This window comes from Lynx rufus, unplaced genomic scaffold (assembly GCF_022079265.1).
Source record: "Lynx rufus isolate CCGP_SWC_20201006 ecotype Redwood Valley unplaced genomic scaffold, mLynRuf1.p SCAF_13, whole genome shotgun sequence".
Lineage (NCBI taxonomy): Eukaryota > Metazoa > Chordata > Mammalia > Carnivora > Felidae > Lynx > Lynx rufus.
The window spans coordinates 37,600,001-37,622,737 of record NW_025814827.1 but is presented as its reverse complement, the minus strand read 5'-3'; the positions used below and the strand labels follow the sequence as shown (position 1 = coordinate 37,622,737).

General features: G+C 36.8%; 1 protein-coding gene across 1 annotated transcript in view; it reads left to right on the top strand.

Moving 5' to 3' along the window:
* CDIN1 (CDAN1 interacting nuclease 1) overlaps positions 1-22,737 on the top strand; it is a 216,681-nt gene that overhangs the window by 38,060 nt on the left and 155,884 nt on the right. The window contains exons 2-5 of the mRNA XM_047075343.1: positions 11,182-11,227; positions 12,116-12,180; positions 18,833-18,893; positions 22,432-22,504. Coding sequence (XP_046931299.1) covers positions 11,182-11,227; positions 12,116-12,180; positions 18,833-18,893; positions 22,432-22,504 — 245 coding nt within the window. The remainder of the gene's footprint in view (positions 1-11,181; positions 11,228-12,115; positions 12,181-18,832; positions 18,894-22,431; positions 22,505-22,737) is intronic.

Genomic DNA, 22,737 nt, shown 5'->3' with positions numbered 1-22,737 from the left:
TAGAACTTTTGAGATGAAAATGAGTTCAAAAGTCATAAGTCTATGTATAGATGGTAAAACTGAGACTTAGAACTATCAAGTGATTTTCACAATTTGATTTTAAGCACTTCCAGAATGAAAATGATTGTTCCTATTGGTACTCCCTTGATAGTACAGCTTTTGATGTTCCCCATTGTTTAAAAAATAATTATGGAAAACACAAAGATATCTATCAGAAATTTGTAAGAGAAAACTAGTATTCTGAAGGACTAAAAAATGGTCTTGAATCAGGGGAAATGACACATTACCTGGAAAAACACTTTCATTATTGTAGCGTCACATTTAAAATTTGCATTTGTACTAGAAAAAAAAGAACTGTCATAGAGAAAAAAATTAATAATTTTGATCTCCTGTTCATCACATCGTTTGGTGATGAGAAGTGGGGACTTTGTGGGTTTGGGGTCTCCTGGTGATACAACATATGTTCTAGCATAGTATCTGTTTTTGTTTGTATTTATGGTTTAGTGTATACACATTGGTCATAGATACATTATGATTACTGAAATAACAAAAATATGTGATATTCCCACCTGTTAACATAAAGTATTACTCCATTAAGCCCTGCTTGTAGCACAACTTATTTTTTCCTTGATTTATATGATAATGCTTTCTTTAACATTGGCCAAATCATTTCGTCTCCATTACCTTTACTTTTGTTGTTTCTAAAATGAGAGGGTTGGGTTAGAAATCCTATGATATCTCATCTCTTGAGATACTCCTTTCACTAAAATAACTTGATTTAATAATACTCGCATGTTCTATAGGAGTATCCTGAGCCCACTTATTACTAGAAAGAGTAAAAGTTTTCCCAAGTAGAATAAAGAAAGAACATTCTAGACTCCAGAAAGAACATGGTGATTTATAATGATGTGGTGAGATTAGGGGTGCTTAGGGGTTTGAAGATGGGAGTGTGAGAAGCTAGAAAAAAGTGGTCTAAAGTCAGATTGAGAAAGGCTTTGAGTGCTCTGCTGAGGAGTTTAAACTTCATTCTTTGTTTTAATGTTTTTATTTTATTTTTGAGAGAGAGAGTGTGAGCAGGGCGTGGGCGGATGGAAAAGAGAGAGAAGAAGACACAGAATCCGAAGCAGGCTCCAGGCTCCGAGTTGTCAGCACAGAGCCTGATGTGGGGCTTGAACTCAAGAGCTGTGAGACCATGACCTGAGCCGAAGTCGGATGCTTAACCGACTAAGCCACCCAGGTGTCTCAAACTTCATTCTATAGGTAGTTGAAACCTCCTGGGATTTTCAGGCCCAAAAGGTAATGTAATTAGATGTGTATTTTAGGAGCATTGTTGGTCAATTGGAGGTTGGATTAAAGGGTATAGAGACTGGAAGCAAGGGAAGTGAGTGAATCAGGAAGCTATTTAGCAATTGAGTAGATATGAACAACTTTCAGGGGTAGAATCAACAAGGCTTGGTGACTTGATAGATGAGGTGTGTGGGAGAGGGAAGAATCAAGAGTGACCCAGAAGTTTCTAACTCAGGCGTCTGTTTATAGAAATAATTCGTTTAAGAGAGGTTGGGGCTGAACTTCATTTCTGGGAGAGAGGGGGTGGTGTTAAATTTGATTTTAGGATACTTGTAACCAAATAGGTGAAATATGCCATAAGTAGCAATAAAATGGAGACCAAGTCTATGGAGAGATGGAGGACAGAAAAAACATATTTGGGAGTTACAGAAGTGGTTATGGGAACACAGCAGGATGTGCCATCACCAGCATGAGCATGTAGGGTGAAAGAGAAGAGGGTTGAAGAGACATTCTGGGAAACCACAGGGAAGAGGATGTGCAGCCTGTGGGAGAGAGAAAGATGGGCGTTTAGCAGGGTAGAAGGAAAATCATTAGAAAACAGTACCCTGGAATTCATAGGAGGAAAGTTTTTTTTTTAAAGAAAAGAGGGATAATAATAAGTGCAAAATGTTGTCATGACGTCAGTTAGGATAAGAAATAGACATATTGGGGTAGACATACCCCAAAAACCAAAAGCATACTTGACACACTGTATGTTAGCCAACTTGACAATAAATTATATTAAAAAATATATATATGTGTCTTCGGGGTTTGGTGGTGAGGAAGTCTCTGTGACCTTTGCTTCTCCTAAAGAGTGAAGTCAGAAGTGAGATTGCTGTGGAGTGGAGGCTGAATAGAATTTATGGAACCAAAGTCCTCCTAGGTAAAGTCATTAAGTCATGAAGAGAAACAGCGATGGACAGTAGTTTGAAACATAGGCAGGTGTGGCTCACGAAGACAGAGCATACTTGGAAGTAAATGAAGAACATGGTGGAAGATACAGAGTTGGACGTAAGTTGAATTTTAACCAACAAAGGAAAGATTATAAATGTCTATATACAGCTATTGTTATTCATCTATCATTACCTATTCTCTGTCTCTGCAATCATAATAAAATTATCACAGACCTAATTTGAGCATTTCTTATCATGTAGCTTAATCTGATTTATTAAATAAGGAAAAAAAATCAGAGGAAATAATTGTAGGAAGAATTAATAAACACTTCTTACAAATGTATCTATTACTTATATATTGTGTTGAAGTTATTGGGATTGCTTTAAAGAAAAATGACCAGACAGTTGGTCTTGCAAGAGAAAGTGAGTGTTTCTCACCCAGGCTTTTTATTCTTTATCTGATTTATGTTATGGCTTATTGTAAAAAATTAATACCTAAATAAATTAGAAAGGAAATAAGTCTAGATACTTAAGATTTTAACTAAATCAGAATATTTGGAATAGGGCAGGACTTAGAGCAGGAAGGAATCTTAAAGGTCAGTTTATCCAACTCCTCTTGGATTCTTCTTTTTTTTTTTAAGTTTATTTATTTTGAGAGAGAGGGAGAGAGAATGAGTGGATGAGTGGGGGAGGGGCAGAGAAAGAGGGAAAGAGAGAGAATATCCCAACCAGGCTCTGTGCTAACACCTGCAGATGTGGGGCTCTGTCTCAAGAACTGTGAGATCATAACCTGAGCTGAAATCGAGTTGGGTGCTTTACTGACTGAGCTGCCAAGGTACCCTTGATTCTTCTTTCTTGATTCTCTTTTATATTTTCCAATTTTAATTTATTTGCTAAGATCTCCAGTTAGCTAGAATCTCCTAGAATAAAATCAGTTCCTTTCTCTTTTCACACTAATATCTAATCTTTGAAATAGATTTCCTACAGCTGTTGGTATGTACCACCGTCATTGCTTAATTGGATGTATTTTTGTTATTTCCATCATGATTTCTTCTTTATGAGTTAGTTTGAAATGCATTTTTTTAAATTTCTGAAAATAAGGGCTTTTAGGGAACTATTTAATCATTGAATTCTAATTTAATGGTTTTTTTCATGAGATGTAGTCAAGTCCTAAGCAGAACTTTTAATAGTTTTGTAGGGCTAGAAGACAAGGTTTAAGGAGCAGGGGCCACCAAGGTGGGAGCTGCTCTAAATGTCCCACTTCAAGATGGGACCCTAAAGAGCTATACCCTAGGAGTAAATGTGAACTGAAAGTAAAACATCTACATGTCATTTTGAGGTTCACCTCCTTGGCCCCCAAAATTATTGCCTGAAATTGGACTAAGCTGATCCTAGACCTCTTTTGCTCCCAGAATCAAATCAGAATTATCTCTGGAGAAAGATAACATTATTTTAGTATTCAAATTATTTATAAACCAGTTTTTCAAGTAGAATGACATATAGTGAGAGATATTCAGTCACATAAGTAGACATGACAACATGAATGAAAGCTAGTGGAAGCGGTAGAAATAGACTTACAGGGTCTCTATTTACTGTAATACTAAATAGCATTTTTATAATTGGACTTTACTGAAGGAGTTAAGAAGACTGAAGCATATTACAAGGGACTTATTTGGAAAATAATCAAATAGAAAATCTACAAGTGGAAAATACACAAACCAAATTTGGATGGATTTAACAGCAAATTAGACATTATTGAAGAGAGACTTAATGAACTGGAAGATAGAACAGAAGAAAATACTCAGAATGTAACATAGAATAGCAAAGAATAACAGAAAGGTGGAACATATGAAGAGAGAGTAAGAGTTGGAGGATGTAGTAAGGTGGCTCAGTACACGTATTTGTAGTCTCAGGAGGAAGAGATTGCTAAAGCAATGTTTGAAGAAATAACAGTTAAGAATATTCCCCAAATGATGAATGATATCCAGCCACATATAAGAAATTTAACAGATTCTTAGCAGGAGTTTACAAAATACTGTAATTAAAAATCCTAAAAACTAAAGGTTTTTTAAAAACTCTTGAAACCAGATAGAGAAATAAGATACATTTATCATTGAAAGAGCCAAAATTTGGTATCACCTACACATCTGTACTGATGGATTTACTAAACAAAAGTTACTCCAGAAGGAAGAATGGAGAAGAAAGAAATGAAGGGCAGTGAAATGGTTTACATGTTGGTATATCTGAATAAACAGAGACTGTATAAAACAATAGCAGTGATTTTAAGATATATGCAGAATTAAAACAACGCCCATACTATCTTATATTACAGGAGAGGAGAACTATAGATAGTATCATAAAGTTTCTGTATTTTCCAGGCAGCAGTTCATCACCAATTCATAATAAATTTTGATCATTTGAGGAGGCATATGATTATGTAGGATAATCAGTAAAAAAATAGTATAACTTGTAAAGAATGTACAACTTCCAAGTTGCTGGTGTTCAAATAGTGAAGAGTAAGTATTAAACCAATGAAAACTAAGAAAGGAGAGATAGAGAGTGTATGGTGGGTAAGACAGTAAGATGATCAACTTAATCCTAGATATATCAGCAATTACATTAAATTTAAATGGCTTAGCTGCAATGTGGTATCTGTGTAAAGATAAATGTATAAATTACTGGAAAAGATTAGAAAGTCCCAAAATAGACCCTCAGATACTTGGTTTCCTCAAAGGCAATAGTGATAATTTGGTGGGCACATGGTATGTGGTCAATTAGATATTTTTACGAAAAGAACAAAAACAAACTGCAATTCCTGTCTTAATGTACAGATTTAAGATAGACCATAGACCTAAATGTAAAAGCTAACATTATTAGGCTTCTAAAAGAAAGTGTATGAAAATATCTTCATGACTGTAGGTAGGCAAAGATTTCTTAGAAAAGACATATAGAAAGTGTGAATAGTCAAAGAATTGATAAATTGAATTTCATCAAAATTAAAGGCTTCTGCACTTCTTTTCGTAAAGAAAATGAAAAGACAAGCTATGGATTGAAAGAAAGTGTGACAAGCATGCTCAGCAATGGGGACTGTCCTTTAATGCTGGTGGGACTTTAAAATTGTCATGAACACTTGGAAATACTGTTTGATAGTTATCTACGGAAGCAAGAAATGTGTATGTCAGATGACTCAGAATTTCACTTCTATATATATATATATACTCATTAGAAACGCGAGCACTTTTTCACATAAAGATGGGCAAGATTGTTTACTGTAACCTTATTTTCATTAGCAAAAGACTGGAACCAGTTCACATTTCCATCAACAATAGAAGAGACGAGACGAATGTGGTATACACTTATACAATAGAATACACTGTATAACAGTGAAAACAATTTAACTGCCCTGAAAATAACTGGATGACTTTCACAGACATACTGTTGCATGAAAGAAGCCAGATACAGAAGAACACACTGTGGTTCCATTAATGTAAAGTTAGCACAAGGCAAAGCTAACCTGTACAGCTTAGTGATACATATTTGGATGGTAAGACTACAAAGAAAAGCAGGAAAGAGATTAACAGAAAGATCGGGTTCATTTGTGAGAGGGAAAGGTTGGTGATTGAATAGGGTGTTTTTTGTGGTGCTAGCAGTGTTCTATCTGTTGGCCTAGTGGCTCTGTATGTTTTTGTTTTTTATATACTAACCCACTATTTCATGTTTTTTTAGAAATGTGTCTTGTTCACAATAAAAATAGTTTAAAAAGAGAAATATGTAATAGCAAATATAAATGTTAATATCTTACATAATGAAGGTATTTTACAAGATATGTTCAAAACACATAATTTTTAAAATGTGTGTGTCTAGACACATAGACACACACAGAGCAGACACAGAGTAAAAACACAGGAAAGATTCATGTCAGAATGCTAACAATGGACATCTCTGCATTTTACATAGAATGCATACTATTTTATAACCAAGAAACTCTTCATTAAATATTATTTAATAAAATTAGCACTTGTAGAGGGTGTTGTCCTCTATAGAGAAGACTGATTGGGTTATTTATACTGTGTTGTTCAAGGAAGGATTTAAAGCTGCTTTGTATGCAGTAAATAACATTTTGAGCAAAAGACATGTATGCATTCACATAGAGACACTTCAGGCAATGGTGTGGTTATTAACAAAACATACCTTAGCTGCAGGGAGAATAATGGAAATTACCCAACAATTTTTTAATCCTAGACTGTTTCCTGAATTCAATAGTTCTTTTATATTTCAACACAAAAAAGAACAGCATTTTTATGTAGCTGGTAAAAGGAACACTGCAGTTTGATTTTTTTTAAAAAAGGGAATATTGTGGGGCGCCTGGGTGGCGCAGTCGGTTAAGCGTCCGACTTCAGCCAGGTCACGATCTCGCGGTCTGTGAGTTCGAGCCCCGCGTCAGGCTCTGGGCTGATGGCTCAGAGCCTGGAGCCTGTTTCCGATTCTGTGTCTCCCTCTCTCTCTGCCCCTCCCCCGTTCATGCTCTGTCTCTCTCTGTCCCAAAAATAAATAAACGTTGAAAAAAAAAATTTTAAAAAAAATAAAAAAAAAAAAAGGGAATATTGTCTGAGGCCATGGAATTTGGTCAAAATGCTTGACATCCCATGGCTTCAATTTTCTATGAAAAAAGCAACAATGCCTACCTCGCAGGTTGTCTGGAGTGTAATGTGATATCATATAAATGCTCAAATGGGGGTACTTGTATACCTGCCTTGTAGAACTGATTTCTGGGAAGTGTTAGAAAGGCAGTTTCATTTTGATTTCATAGCGGCGGGGGGTGGGGTGGGTGGGAGTGGGGAGGCTCTCCATTTCAGATTTGTGCGTAGGTGTGTAGGAAGGTGGGAGCGAGGGAGGGTGGATGCATTGCTTTCATAGAAGACCTTCCCTGACCAGTACTCTGCACCATTAACCACATAGAGCCAGTGTTCCATTGCACTCTTTCACAGACTTAGAGAGGCTGCAGCTTGTAACTGGGAGGTCTCCAAGTCTCTTGGTTTGTAGGAGTATCCTGCTTCACGTCCCTTTAATTGGTTTACTGCTTTCTGAGTCCCAGAAATAATATTTATTTTGCTCAGAGAATTTTGAGCTCAGTAGGGTGTAGACATTTAAGCTTCCCAGATTCTGTAGCAAAAGGAACTTGAAAATTAAGTGATGGTACTTACTTTTTTATGGTCTTTTTTTCAGAGGTTGGGTATTTGAGAAGAGGAGGAACATAAAATGTGTGGTATCTTCTTCCTTAAGATTCTGTTTTTTTAAGTCTCCACCTGGGAACTTGAGGACTTCCTCCTTGTATGAAAGTTGCATTGCCACAAAGTCTGTGCTCAGCTCTGCTCTTAGTCTCTGCAGCACTCTTGAAACCCTCTGATGTTCATTTTCTCTAATATCCTTCAGGTTACTGAGTATCTTAGCTGGATGGATTTGTGGACATGTTAAGTTAAATTTTGAATGGGGAGCTGGTATATTGCCTTGTCATATACCTGGCATTTGAAGAGTCCTGAATGCAACGTAAAATGAGGGTACGTAGTACCCCATCAGTATTTAAAGTCTATATGGAAAAATCATATACACCCCCCTGCCCCCACAATTTATGATCTCTGGGCACATCAACTTGGTGACACAGTGACAAGCAGAGGGACAATGTTAAGGAAGCCAAATATAATACCTACCAGTTAAGAGAATTAGAACTCTTTCTGCGTATTGCACCCCATGCACGTGCTGTCATGATGGAGTACCCTTTCTCATTCTCCCTCCATTATGGCTCCTTCTTCCAGGGCACATAGACACCTGGGTGGGTTTGTTTCTTCTTTTTGAAGGTTTAAAAAAAAAAAGGCATATATTATTACTCAGAAGAAGTGTGGAGGGTGCTCAGTGCAATTCATGGTTGCTTGAGCAGCTCAACAGTGTTCTCAAGGACCTGGGCTTTTTCCATCGTCTCTGCTGATGCTCATTGTTTCGGCTCTGACCTCGTGCTTGTTCCCCGCTGCTGCAACATGACTGCTACTGCTCATGCAGACACTTACACGTGACTCGGGCAACATTTTACATAGCCAGTCTAGGGGTCCACCGGCTTGCTCTTCTTTTCCCAGACAGCTGCAGGGTGAGGTGCTTAATCTGGGAGGGCAGCATGGGAAAAAAGACAAAACTGAGTGTTGAAGAGGTTTTAAATAATATATCTTGGGCATTTGTACAAAATAAGTGACTGTATTTTTGAACATGTAAATTTAAAACACGTATACGCTAGTGACGCATATAGGCTCCAAAGCCAATGTAGTCTTGAAATATGTGAGATTCAGAGTGTGATTTGCTTCACTAGATCCCTAAAAAATATGTTGGTACTTGACAGTGTTCTAATTTTTGCCTTTTGTGTTTTTTTTTTTTGCATGTACATGTTGAAAGTCTGTAAGTCAATTACTTAATGTTTCCTTTAATGTTTTTTTAAAATTTTTGATGGCATATTTCTCCTTATGCATGACCTTGGGACATTATAAGATGCTCAGTGAATACTGCTGACTGATTGTGGTACTCAAGATAGACTTTTTAGTTATATATTGTCTTTTTCTCCCCTCTTCTTTAGTTAAAAGCCATATTCCTTGTGAACCTACTGATTGTTGAATTTATTCCAAAACTCCTGCCCTCTTAGCCAGTCAAATCAAACACTGGGAGGTTGCAGTGGGAGAAGGGCAGATGTGGGAAGCCCTTCGTGGCTGTACCCCTGAAGACTGTGATGGCTCTCTCCACTTGCCTCTTTCCCTTTGGTATATCAGAATTAACACTCTGGAGGAAAGTAACAAGTAATATACACTGGAGTCAATCAATGTCTCCGTCGCAGTAATACTTTCCTGCTCTTTAAGGTGTGAGGCTTGTTCAGAACACTCTTCTATAAGCTTAGCACATAGAGGAACAAACACATAGTCTGATTGGCAAAAACCCGGCAAATGACATTCAGCCCTATACAGCTTTGTCTTGTCACCCAAACCCAAAGCATTTTGGACCCAGGTCTATCTGTCTTTGTTACTATGTTAAGTAGATCATTTACTCTATGTCGAGACCAGTTTTTACCTCTCCCTGGAATCTTCTCTCTAACCCCTCTGGCCATTGAGAAAATGGGTTACTCCATAGGCTGTGTCCACAGCTTCAGCTGAATTGAATTCTAAGCAGTTTTAAAGGTAGTTTCCTGGATAAAGACATGATCTCATCCTCCATTTTTACAGTACCCTCAACTCCTGAACATCTTATCATGCTGAAGTCTTTATTCCTGGGTTTGTTTCTCCAGCTGTCTCTTACCCTTCCCATTTTTGGTGTCCACATGTACACTTTTGTTTTATTCACAGTTTTGTTTCCTTGGTCATTGCTCATTGGTCCCCAACTTGCCTATACAAGCACATTTATTTCCATCGTATTTTCTGATACTTAGAGACTAATATTTTGTTTATCACTAAATGGCTAACCTAACTATATTTTGCAGTATAATGAGGAGATGTGTATTTATTGCACATAAATATCTAACATATTGACTTATTCAGTAGCTTATAAAGATTTGGGGTTAATTTTGCCATTTTTTTTTTTTTCCAGAAGTTGGTTGTCAGAAACCCTACCTGGGGCATGTGATTTCCTATGAAGTTCACGCAAGCCAGGAATAATAGGAAGATGTTAGAATTGGCTCTTTCAAAGAACGGTTTCTAGTTTTAAGGGGAAATTGAAAAAAATTGGATTATAATGAGTTTATAATTTTATTCAATCATTACTTAGGGTTTTTGAGTTATTGAAACGGTTCTTTAGTAACTATCAGTTTTCCTTGATGAATGTTTATCGTGGTTTTGTTTTTGTTTTTATTTTTTTTCTTGGTAATCTGATAAGAATGAAAAGGAGTTAGAAGCCGAATCTATGTTGGTATACAGAAGACGACAACACTGTGGCAGCAAGTAAAGAAATATGGTGTCATTGTTATTTCACACTCTCCAAATTACCTGTGATGAGCTTAAGAGGTTTCATTCATGCATAGAAAATTTTTAATTATTCATAGTGCTTTGGTGTACTATAAAAGTCGAATTATTAACACTGTAATTTGTTCAGATAGCATTTAGTAGCAAAATATATCAGAAATAATTAATTGTTCTCAAGATATGATAAGGTAGATCTATCTACAGAGGGCAATCAAAAAGAGGAGCAGTAGGATATTGATTGCTTTTTAGAGAAAAAACAAATTCTGTTCCATTTCTCAATGTTAACAATCGTGAGAGGAAAATTCCCACTTGGGAAGAATGTTTTCCAGGTTGCTTCACTGCCAGGTGTTTGACATTGTGTGAGTCTTAGATGAATAAGGCTTATGGCAGTTTTTGGGAATGACGGACTCCAAGGACCTCGGCTTTCTGCTGTGCAGACCTCTGTTTTCAGCCCTGCTAGTGTCTGTAATAATGTTCCGGTGGTTTCTCAGCGCTACTTCCGGTGAAGACTAAAGTTTGTTCCCCTGACTCCAAGATAGCTGCGGAAGAGGATACGCATCCACTAACAAAATAAATTTAGGATGTTGCCAGTGTATGAACTGCACATTCTGCACTGTTTATGGGGTTTCACCCTTACCATTTACTGATGGAAATACACCTTGCCTCCTTTTGGTCTCCTTTAACATAGCTACGTGCTACAGATAGGATTCATAATCATTCTAAAGTTAAAAAACATCTAAATTGTATGATAGTTTGCTGTGAGGCCATCCATATTTTTCCCTTTCCCTTTTTCTCTCTCCTTGACCTAGCAGCAGGAAGCCTTTGTTTGAGGTGTTCATCTGGAACAACTTTTCCACACTTGTTTTCATGTTCTGTTAGATTACAGGGCAGCAGGCCTACCTTTGAAGCTCCTTTCTCTTTTGTTTCTTTGCCGTGCACTCCAGTAATTAACTTTGTCCTTCTTTTATTTGTTCCAGTCAATCGCAGGCCACTCTGCTGAGCATCTTCTCCCAGGAGTACCAGGTTAGAAGTTTTCTCCTTTGTGAGGGTTGACAGGTGCCTAATTGAATGATGAATGTCCCTTTATTTCTTTGTAATTGAACTGCCAGCTCTCTGATTGGGTTGGAGGATGTTCTCCTTTCCACATCGAGCACCGCCTGCGTCTCAGTGGAGGCCTGCCAAGCCTACCCATCCATCTGTCTAATAACATCTAGCCTTTGCTTATTTGGTGGACCTGTAATAAATTATGCTAAACCATTATTATTCTGACAATAATAATTTCCCTGTGTTGCGTGGTTCCATGTGCTAAATGTTTGCTGACTTGCACTGTCAGTGCCGCTTTCCATTGCTGACAGAGATGATGATAAATGACCATTGCTGGAGTGGCAGAAGGCAAGAGAGGCAGAAAATGGAGTCATTTATCATGAGATGACAGGTGTCAGTCAAGTGGCAAGTCTCTATGGAATTACTTTTTGTAGTTTTCAAATAAGTTGTTTTTAAGCAATGTTCTTCCTGGTTAAAAATGGCAATTGGATTGTAAAACTAGAGTGCAGAGGACTTAGATGGAATTGAATTGAGGGAAAATTAATACAAAGGTTGAAAGAGGGAACAAGTTTTTCTTTGCCCTCTGCAACCCTAAGCAAACTTATTTAGATTCAATTACTGTGACCCCGTTGGCTTTTACATGTATACTGTACCTTGTGGTACGGTCTGAAGACATCCCAGCCAAGCAGCAGGGATTAAAATGCATAGCTTCATAGAGTAGAAGGCAAAAAGACCCACCGCCACCCAGATCCCCAAACTATTATTCAGCTGGCCCTATGTGCTAGACATTGGGATGAAGGAATACGTCATTCTGCTCTTGAACCTGATATGTGACACAACATAAAGATCTTTTTTGTTTTGTTTCAGAAACATATCAAAAGAACACATGCCAAACATCATACTTCAGAGGCGATCGAAAGTTATTATCAGAGGTATGACCTGCCTGCCCCACTAGAGGGTATCATAGCACCTATTAATTGTAATAATAATTATGAATAAATTAGATTACTAGATTAATTGTATAACATTCCAAGGCGTTGTGATATAAGTCTTACTTAAGACTTCAGGTATTATCTTTGAGTGATTTCTCAAATGCTATGTTTGAAGAATATGGTGAGACTGTCTTGATTGGGTGTATGTGCATATACTGTGTAAGAAATCCTTACAGTATTATGAAATATCAGTTGGCTACTTTAAACTTGCTCTAAGTGTGTATCTTGTATAGACGCGTACGTCAATGTGCACATATCTACATATATGTGTGAAAGTTCTCAAACTAAGTTTTATTTCTTACTTAGATCAGCAAGTCAAAAAATATATTCGAAAATAAGATTGAATTTGGTTGCACTTCTATTTGCATTTGGTTGCACACTCATAGGTACTGGGCTTGCCATTTTAGAATTAAAAAAAGACATGTCAAGTAAGGACGTATGACGATGTGTAATATACAACTGTCACATTTTAAGTGGGGTTTTGTATTTTAAAAAGAAAATCTGGATATTAAATCAACAACGTAGTGTCCAGGGGATATTTTAATTTCAGTCTAGTTTATTACAAATAGTTTTCAACTTCTCTTCTAAAACAGAATCTTTAAAATAGCTCTTTTAAAAAGATTCTAAAAAGGTTATTGTCTTTGTGATATGACTGAATAATTTACAACCATAAATGGTAATGGATTGCATTAGAATCGTTGGTTGGTTTCTTAAATATTTCAAGGACATATTGGAAAGGAAAACTGTCTGAAATATGCTCTTAAGGTATTACACTTAAGATTGACAGATCAACGTGTCTGTGGTGAGAGTGACACCACCAATTTTAGATGAATGATTTTATGCACGAATATTTTATGAATGAAATGAATATCTAGATTCAGTGTTGGTATCATGTTTCTGTAAAGTCATTTTTTAAGAACTGAGAAGTGTTTATTAAAAAGTTATTGAAGTTATCCTTTTAAAAAATTACACACTATACCATATATTAGAGTTATGTTCAGTGTTCAGTAGTGGCATCCACTAAAGATACACACACCGCACGCATACACACACATTTGTGTCTAGGAGAATTCCCCTCTAAACAAAGTCTTTGTAAAGTTTGAGTTGATTTTTTTCAACAATTATACCCTCCTCAGTGACACCAACAGTTAATGTTAGAACCTTAATCATCAACAAAAACTGAAGAATGGCTCCCAAAGTGCTATGAAGTCAGCAAGTGCTTTGGAATCCAGTTGGAATCCATACTCTCCAAAGGAAGACTGGACAGTTACTTCCATGTCAAAAAGTACATTTTTGTTTGTAAAAGTTACTGTCTTAGGCCATCATATAAAAGTACGACATGTCCAGTCTTTAAAGCCTTGTTGACATAAGCAGTAGAAAATAGAGCATTCCCTAGAAATTTGGAGATCCACCAGTAGGCTGCGGGGCTGTCCTCTGACGATCATTTTCATTGTTGTAAAAGGCTATTTTAATTAGATGATTGCTGAGATCTCTAAGTGCCGCTTTTTAACATTTAGCTTCATTTAAAAGTACATTTAATTATCAAAGTATGAACATGTTGTATTGGATTATCTGAGTCACTCAAGCCAGAAATAAAAGTCTTCCCTGTAAATATGGTTACTCAGTGATGCACAGTTGAGTGAGCAATAATGAGAATATATTTGTATTTCTTTAAATTATTTAAACGTGAGAATCTCAGTTGTTTCAAGGAGTCACAACATTTTGAAACAAAACTGTGAGATTTGGGCTATAATGGACAGACTAATAAGAAAGCAGCCTCACCAGTTTCTTACTTTACCCCCCTGCTTCCTGACTTTCTGCCCTGTACTCTGTGCTTGGAGATGGGCTATATTGTCACCTTTCAGACATATTGACCGTACAGGTCCCTTGTCAATGTGATGGTTAAATGTCCCTGTATTCTCTGAGGTAAATTGGCCTTAAAAGATTTCTGTTTTCCAGTTGATTGTGATAAAGGCAAATTGTGTTATATCAAGACATATTTAAGCAGTTTGACAATGTTAACACTTTCTTTGATTCCTTTTCTTTGAAAAAAGTAATACTCGCACATTATAGAAATTAAACACATTTGTGATGGTCTCAAAAGGAATGAGTGATAGCCCATAATTGTGGCAGCCAGAGATAACCACAGTGGTATTTTTCAGTCTAGCCTTTTGTCAATCCATTTTCATATAGATGAGGTCATACTGTATATGCTATTGTGAATCCTGAATTTTATACTTAGAAAAATGTTTATGACATAATATTACTCTGTAGAGAGCTTTTTGCAAACATTTTATTGATTGCATTACCTCATCATGTGAAAGTGTCGAAATTTACTGAATTATAACTCTGTTGAACATATATGTTTTCAGTGTTGTAATACAAAAATAATACCGTGGTAAACATTTTGGTACGTAAGTATTTGCGTTTTGGATTAGTTTTCTAAGATTTCTATATATGTAATTACTGGTACAATGAGCATATAAGGATTTTATTTTATGTTCCCAAATTACTGTCTACAAAGATTGTGATGGCTTCCTACTAGCACTGTCAGAGAATTTCTGTGTCTCTGCATTCTTGCTAGTGTTGAGATGATCTCAATTCAGAATTTGAAGTCTGTATTTATAAGCCATATAATAATCCACCGTGTGATTCCATCATGGTTAACTGAAAATTCAAAGTATCCAAATATCAGCCGACAATATTTTCTCAAGCTTTTGAATTATTGAGGAAATTTCCTCAATTCTTCATGTTGTGTATGTGCAGACACAGCTTCTGTGTTCATTTTGAAAACAACTCTGTTCTTTCTCCCTGTGTGAACGGCATGTTATTTCCAAACAGAAAACATACCTGGCAAAATTTATTTCGTTCCATCTAAATTGTTGCACATGGGCTTGGTGTGCACTCACAGAGACACATTCACCAGTGGTCATATTTGCAAGTCCCCATCAGTAGCAAGGTTCAGAAATGTTGTCTCCTCTCTTTTCCCTTCTCCCAGCACACACTGTTTGAGGGCCAGCTGTATGAGCTTTAGAGAATTAGATCAATTGAATTTCATTCAGCTGTTCACACGGAAAAAAGGCTAGCTCAAATATGTTATCGACATTACCTGACATAAGTAGTTTCTGAAAATTTGAACCACTTTTTTTATTTAATTAGCACAATTTACTTCGCACTCCCTGTGTCTCATCTACTATGCCAGGAATCAAGGATACAGGTGTGCATAAGACATGGTGCCTGCCCTCAACTGCTCTGTTTTAGTGGGAAAACAGCTGCATGCTTGGAGATGGGCTCCAGAAATTTTAAAGGTAGAATCAACAAAGGTGACACTCAGCCGTAAGTTTCGGATAGAATTTTGGTAGGTTTTGAAGTTCTACCACTATAATTATTACTATGAAAATAATAAAGATCAAATAACTTTGCCTTTAATATTTTAAATCTGTACATGTTATTTTAATCTTAGATGCTAATGAATCTTTCACACTCAAAGAAACATAAAGTGGACCTTCTATGAAGATCTTGGGAGGATGGTTTCACCCATAAGATAAACACTTCTTGGTCCTCCTCTGGCAAAACTAGAGGATGACACATCGCTTCTGTGCAAAGTAGTTTTAATTTGCAAATAGGTATTAGGAAGATGGCCCAGGTCACCTTAATGTGGTATTCAGAATCCCATCCTTCTATCTCAATTATAATGCAGCTCTTTGCTAAGGATCTGTTGGATGAAGGTTCAGCATCTGTTTTTGTAGGTCTTTCTCAAGGAGGTTCCTGTCTAAGTGGAGAGAGAAACATACCATTATAAAGGTATGAAAAGTCTACACTGCACGTTTGCACAAGATACTTTGGGGATGCAGAGAAGGGTAGCACTAGGAATTTCTGATCATGTCCTTACTGAATGTTTTCTGTAATTAGCATGCCCCTGTGATGGCATATCGAAACATTTGAATAAAATGTGTCACTTGAGGACAGTTGAAGTTCCCAGAAAGGACAACTACAACTTCAAAGTAATTTTTACTTAATTTCTTTTCCCCGGTACTCCTGAAGTGCTGCAGGATAGAGTTAGGAAACAGGCTGGAGAATAAATATGGTCAGAATCAGCTCCACTCTTTTCAACATATGAAGGCACCTCAGTAGACCTTGGCAGGTAGGGTTCCATTTCAGACCTTTACTGTTTACTGGTTGAGGGAGCCCAGATGGGTTACATCAGTACCCTGGGGGTTTTGTTTCTTGGCAACTAGGCCGCTTAAGCCCATAATTAGGAATGTCCACTGTATTAAGAGTGAACATGTTTCTATACAGATATAGTGGGTTATTGTTTGACCATCTCCTTTTTCTTTAAACCTAATAGACGTTCTCCATTGGTCATTACCAGGATAATGGTTAATGCAACATTTACATAAAACATATAATTTTGAGTCCAAACAGTTCTCTGGCATAGGCAGTGGTCTGAGGTCTAGCTGTTCTTTGTCATTATTCCCTATCAGCTCTCAAAGCTCTGCTGTGGTCACACTAGAACCTTTCCCGGTCCTCAGACACCCCAGGCATATTCCTGACTTTGCACTTAGGGTTCTCTTGCTGAGAATATTCTTTCTCCCATGGCCTGCTGCTTTCTTTCTTAGGAGCCTCTACCTAAGTGTCACTTCCTTAGAGATGGGCATTCTGACCAACCCATCTAAGTTTACATTTTATCGTAGTATATAACATTAAATTATTACATTATATTATTTCTGTGTTCTCATTGTTTGTCTCTCCACTGAAATATAATCTCTGTGATGGCAGGAACCATGGACGTTTTGTTCCCGGCTGCTTCCTCAGAACCTGGAATAGGCCCAACATGAGTTATCTCTCATAAGTATTTGTGGGATAAATGAATGTTAGGTAGAAAGTTATAAAGATATCCTAATACCAGTGTAGGGTTAACTAATCTGACCCGAAATCTGAACCCTTAAAGAATGTGCGTGTTTGGTGGTTATGAATACTGGATTAGTTGGTCAGACTTGACTGAACTGTTTTGTTTGTTCCTTGAGCAGGCCTGTGAGTGCAATGAAATTGTGAGTTGTGTGACATTCTGAGTTAAACTGTTTCCCAGAGACCTTTCTCTAAACCGCATTTGCTACCTTTTTTTTTTTTTTGTCTTTTTTTCTGAAAGTGCTTATTTCACAATTAGATTCCTAAATAATTTTTTCAAGAAAGTCCCCAAAATATAGGAAATGAACTTACTAAATTTATTTTGAAGTTTTAATGATCCTGAGACTCCCTACCTTGAATAATTTGCTTTTATTCCATTTATTTTATAGAAAAATCATACATCTTCACAAACATATTTGTGAAATAACATAATTTAGTATATTCTTATGTTAGTTATATGGGAGGTCTCATATGTTGAGTTTGATTTCTACTATCAAACAAATATTGTTAATTTATTCACTCAAATGGCATATTCTAGAGAAAATATCCATACCTAATTCTCTTCTCTTGTCCAATATGGCTGTTGAGAGTTATTAAATCAGTCATTTATTGAAGAAAAAAATATATGTGTATAATGCAATCATCTATTATAAGCCAAGAACTATTGTAGGCATAATAAATTGAATAAAATACAATTCTTCTATTCTCTTTGGGCTTTCACCCTTACACTGGGGAATGGGTTGAGGTAAACAAGTAACTAGGCAGATACAATATGCTCTGTTAAGTAATGGAGAGATGTACAAGGAGCTCATCGATTGTACCTTGGGACACCTAACTTACTCCTAGCTTGTGGTAGATTGAAGACAGTTAAATGTAAGCTGAATCATGAGTTCTCCAGGTGAAGGCTGGAGTGCAGAACAATGACTAGAGATGAAGCTGGCCAAGGACAGTAGGTGGGAACCAGATCATGAAGACATTTACAAGAGGTCTTGAGTGATTATAATTTAATCTTGAGATTTAATGTGGGAAAATGGCACATCCAAAGTTTTATTTACAAATAAAATCATTCTGGCTTCCATGTCTAGGATGGATTTGGAGAGGTTTTGTTGTTGTTGTTGTTGTTATTTTTTTAGCTAGGTTAGGGAATGGGAGGGATAGAGGTTATGACGGAAATGCAGGGCAGATAAGGTGATGGCTTGTATTGCCTAACAAGGTGTGCTGACCCACCGATGACAAGTCTGTTCCATTTGTTTCTTAATAAGGTGTCAGCCAGTGCTGTGAAACAAAATAAAAAGGTGCGATGGGTGCACGGATGCCTTTTTTTCAAACCATAAGAGCAAACTTATTTCCTTTCCATAACGTGATTGAGGTATAATAAAGCCAGGGTGTTAGGGACAGTTCTTTTTGAAATCGCTTCCTTGTCCCATGTTAGGAGATGAAAACAAGGGAGACCGATGCGCTCATACTTCGTGCCCCCAACTTCAATTAGTTAGTTGCCAGTGGTTTTGAGGTGAGTTGTTTTTGTTTTCCTTTTCCCTCTAATGCTTTCCTATGACAGTAACGTACTTTAACTAGAGTTGAGCGTGGCATTTGCCCAGGAGAAACGTGTACACACAGGGGATGCTGACAAGTCTATGCTGGCCTTTTCTTGTCACTACATTACCACTTGGCTTTGTCTGTCTAGGTACCTGAATGGAGTGGGAAGAAATGGAGCTGCCCCAGTGCTCCTGGACCTGGCCAATGAGGTAATGTTATTGTTATTATTTTACTTAAACCTGCCGAAAACCTAAGGGGCCTATCTAGAGTAGCTTTGCTTAGAATTATAATTAACCTTAAAAAAAGAGATTTTGAGGTGCATTAGACACTTAAATTGCTCCCCGGTCTCTTTGTAGTTTTAATAATTGGACAAAGAACTTCATATATTAATAAGTTCACATAATTAGTCTCCTTCTTTTAAGGCAAATGTATAAACAGCTTCTTGGTTTCTTTGCGGGAAATTTCAACCAAACAGCTCAAGACATGCTCTTCTCTGGATGTGTTGTCTTAATTTAGTGTGAGAAATACCTGTGTAAAGTGAAGAGATGTGTGGCCGAGAAAATCTGTGCTATTATGAAAATAAAGAGAGACATTGTTTACTTAAAACTGTAATGTTTACTTGATTTATTTTTTTTTGTTAGCAAACTTTTATAATGATAAAAGATACATGCCTTATACAAAAGTCTCTTTATGTGAAGAAGCATACTGTTGTTCGTAACACCAAATATAAAGTGATTTATTGAACTTACTTGTTAACTCTGATCTCTTTCTGTTTGGGGAAACAAATAATAGTCTTACATTTAGAAAAGGAAACCCTAAAGATTTCCCATGAATGAAGAAGCTGTGAGAAGCTCATAATAGTGGCCGAGAGCATACCAAAGAATAAAATATTTAATTCCTAAACTTTGAAATATTTATCTGCTGTAATGAGAGCAATACAAGATTTAGTCTCACTTGGAGCTGCTTATGCAAACCTCACAGGGGCGGAATGCAGTGTGCACTGGTTTTGTGTTGTGTTATAATGGGCAACATAGCAGCAAGGCAGAGAATGCGTGTGTGCATTAAAGATGACTCAGTGCTGCACGCATTAAGTGCTGTGGCAGCAGCGAGTTGTACTTGCTACATGGGCAAGGAAGGATGGCTTCTCTCGCAGCTTCTGTCTGCTCTGCACCACCACAGTCAGCAAATGAGCAATTACCTATCAGTTACTAGAAGGTTTTAATAGTTGAGGCAGTGTCTACACAATCTGATAGGATAGTTAACATATAAAATGCACTTCTCTTCCTTGCAAACCATACTTTTTCTGTTTCTAAAGCAAGGTGGTTTTTAAATGTCTTCAGACTTGTTTGTTACGAGTTGATTCTATTCACAACTTGAGGTATCTGTGCTGTAACTAGGAATTCAGTGATCGTCCCTTATGAAAAGAAAGAGTGAGCTAACAGCGTCTAGAAATAACATGATGCAAGCATGGTACTCATTGTTATAGATGATGATACTGCTGGCATACATAAGTTTTACATAGTAGCAGTTTACATTCATTTGAATGTTTAAGTGGATATTTCCATTGAGCCTTGCTTATCTGGCTGACCTCAAGTTCCATCTTCTAGTAATACGGAAAATTTTTAGCCACTAACACATTTTTCTCCTGTATCAGTAAAGCTGTTATTTACCATGAATATATAGAATACTTAGCCAAAGAAAATAAAGAGTCGTTAAAGACATTTTTTTTTCTCTCTCCCTTGGCTGCAGATTAGTACAGAGATAATAGCACTTTCTGATTGACTGCTACCGCATTAGGGAAATTTGGGAATAACTCGGACCAGATTATGGCTTCTAAACAACCAAGCTGCCATTTTTATAGGACAGTTAAGGCTTAAAGGACATATGCTTGCATCTGGTGACAATTGATGTGATGGTAATGCTTTATGAGTCAATATATATTTAATCAGTGGAAACTGTAAAAATTGATGAGAAATATATGACATTGGTACATTACAGTGCGTAGTAGCTCTCTTAAACAGGCGCACTGTATTGTTGACTTGGGCAGGGACTCAATGTGGTCGTCGTCGATTTTACAAATATCTTAATACTAATTTTCCTATTTCAAGGCTAGAAATGACCATTTTAGGAAATCTCATTTTGTTAGTAATAATAAGATCAGTCATTCTGTTCTCTCCACACAAATATTTTCAAGTGAGATTTGAAGCACTATGAATTTTACTTACATGCTAAATTCTGACATGAAGCATGATGGCCCTATTTCAGAGAAAGATGGACACATGATTAATATGAAAATTAGGGAGATGCAAGTACCTGAACTAATAAGGTAGTCCTTATTCAGGCTGGACTACCTTCAGTAATTTCACCATTTTTCATGTGTCAGCTCTGATGTGGGTTACTAGGAATAAGCAGCTTCGTGGAAAGCATTTCTTTCTACTTGGGGAATTTAAGGGCATCCAAGTACATACATATTTGAAAAAACTGTTCATACAAATGAAGCCAGCCTTTTTGTCTAGTTACTAAATCAAGATAAAATTTTGGTATGAATACAGAACTTGAAAAACTGTCAAGAAATTTCATGGTTATAATATAGGAGGAACATTTGCTATCTACACCTAAGATAAAAAGGCTCGTTTTAGGGGAGCGTTAGTGCTCTTGAAAAATACACGCCTGTTTTCTGGTGAAATTAAATCAATGGTTAATAAAAGATCTGAGAACCAAAAACAAAACAGTATGTTTCCAAATGAGTAGATGCATTTTTAGCTAATTAAAATGACTGTTGGATTGAGTATTCCTGTTTTCTGTTTGATCCTATAGAATAAAAGTTATCTCCTTGGGTTCTTTATTCACTAAATTGATAGGTAACATTTCAGATAAGCCTAAGGATGGTGATCTTACAGTACAGGGATTGTTTGTTATTGTTAACATCTCTACAGTATTGAATTTTTTTTTTTTAATTTTTTTTTCAACGTTTTTATTTATTTTTGGGACAGAGAGAGACAGAGTATGAACGGGGGAGGGGCAGAGAGAGAGGGAGACACAGAATTGGAAACAGGCTCCAGGCTCTGACCCATCAGCCCAGAGCCCGACGCGGGGCTCGAACTCACGGACCGCGAGATCGTGACCTGGCTGAAGTCGGACGCTTAACCGACTGCGCCACCCAGGCGCCCCTGAATGAGATATTAAACAAGACATTTTATATGTAAGGAACACTTATACCAAAACTTTGGTTAAGTCCTTAAAGATAAAATAAACTGGAATCAGTAAAATCCGTATTTTTAATGGCAAAGGACATTTAAGACCATTTCTGAAAACCATCACTAGCCGAAGGGTTTATTTATTTAATTATTTTGAAATTTCACTCAAAACAATGTAAATATTTCATTGGAAGGAAAAGAGAATAGCTAGAATAAAAAGTAATATTGGACTACCAGTGGGGAAAAAAGTGAGGAGAGGTGAGAAAAGTCCATTTCACTGTTTTCAACGAATATTCTTTCCAAGTCGTTCCATCCTTTTGCTCCAATCTTATACTCAGTAGATTTGACCCACGTACTGTTTTCAACAGCACAGATCATACTTGTTATAATTTTGTTATGATGGGAGCCACCAAGAGTAGGAAAGATTTTAATGAATGATGTTTGCTGTGGTTGATTAAAATCAGCTTAATCTTCAGTGTTGACAAAATACTGGAATATCAACTGCTTGCACAACTTGACAGTTTTAATTTTCTACTTCTGTTTTATAAAGGTGGACTATGCACCCTCATTAATGGCTCGGATTATACTAGAGAGGTTTCTACAAGAGCATGAAGAAACTCCACGTGAGTTACCTTTTTTCTTTTTTCTAGTGGTACCCTTTGACTCCCTTCCCCCGATTTAAAAATAATTTACACAGCATTTCAAGTCACTTAATGAGAGCCAGATTCCAAAACAGCTATCATGAACAGTTAATGACAATTAAATGCAATATAAAGGACCACCCACAACTTAAATAGACTTCAGAATAATGCTTTCTTCTTTGTCTAAATTCCACATTCACCTCTCCATTCAGCAA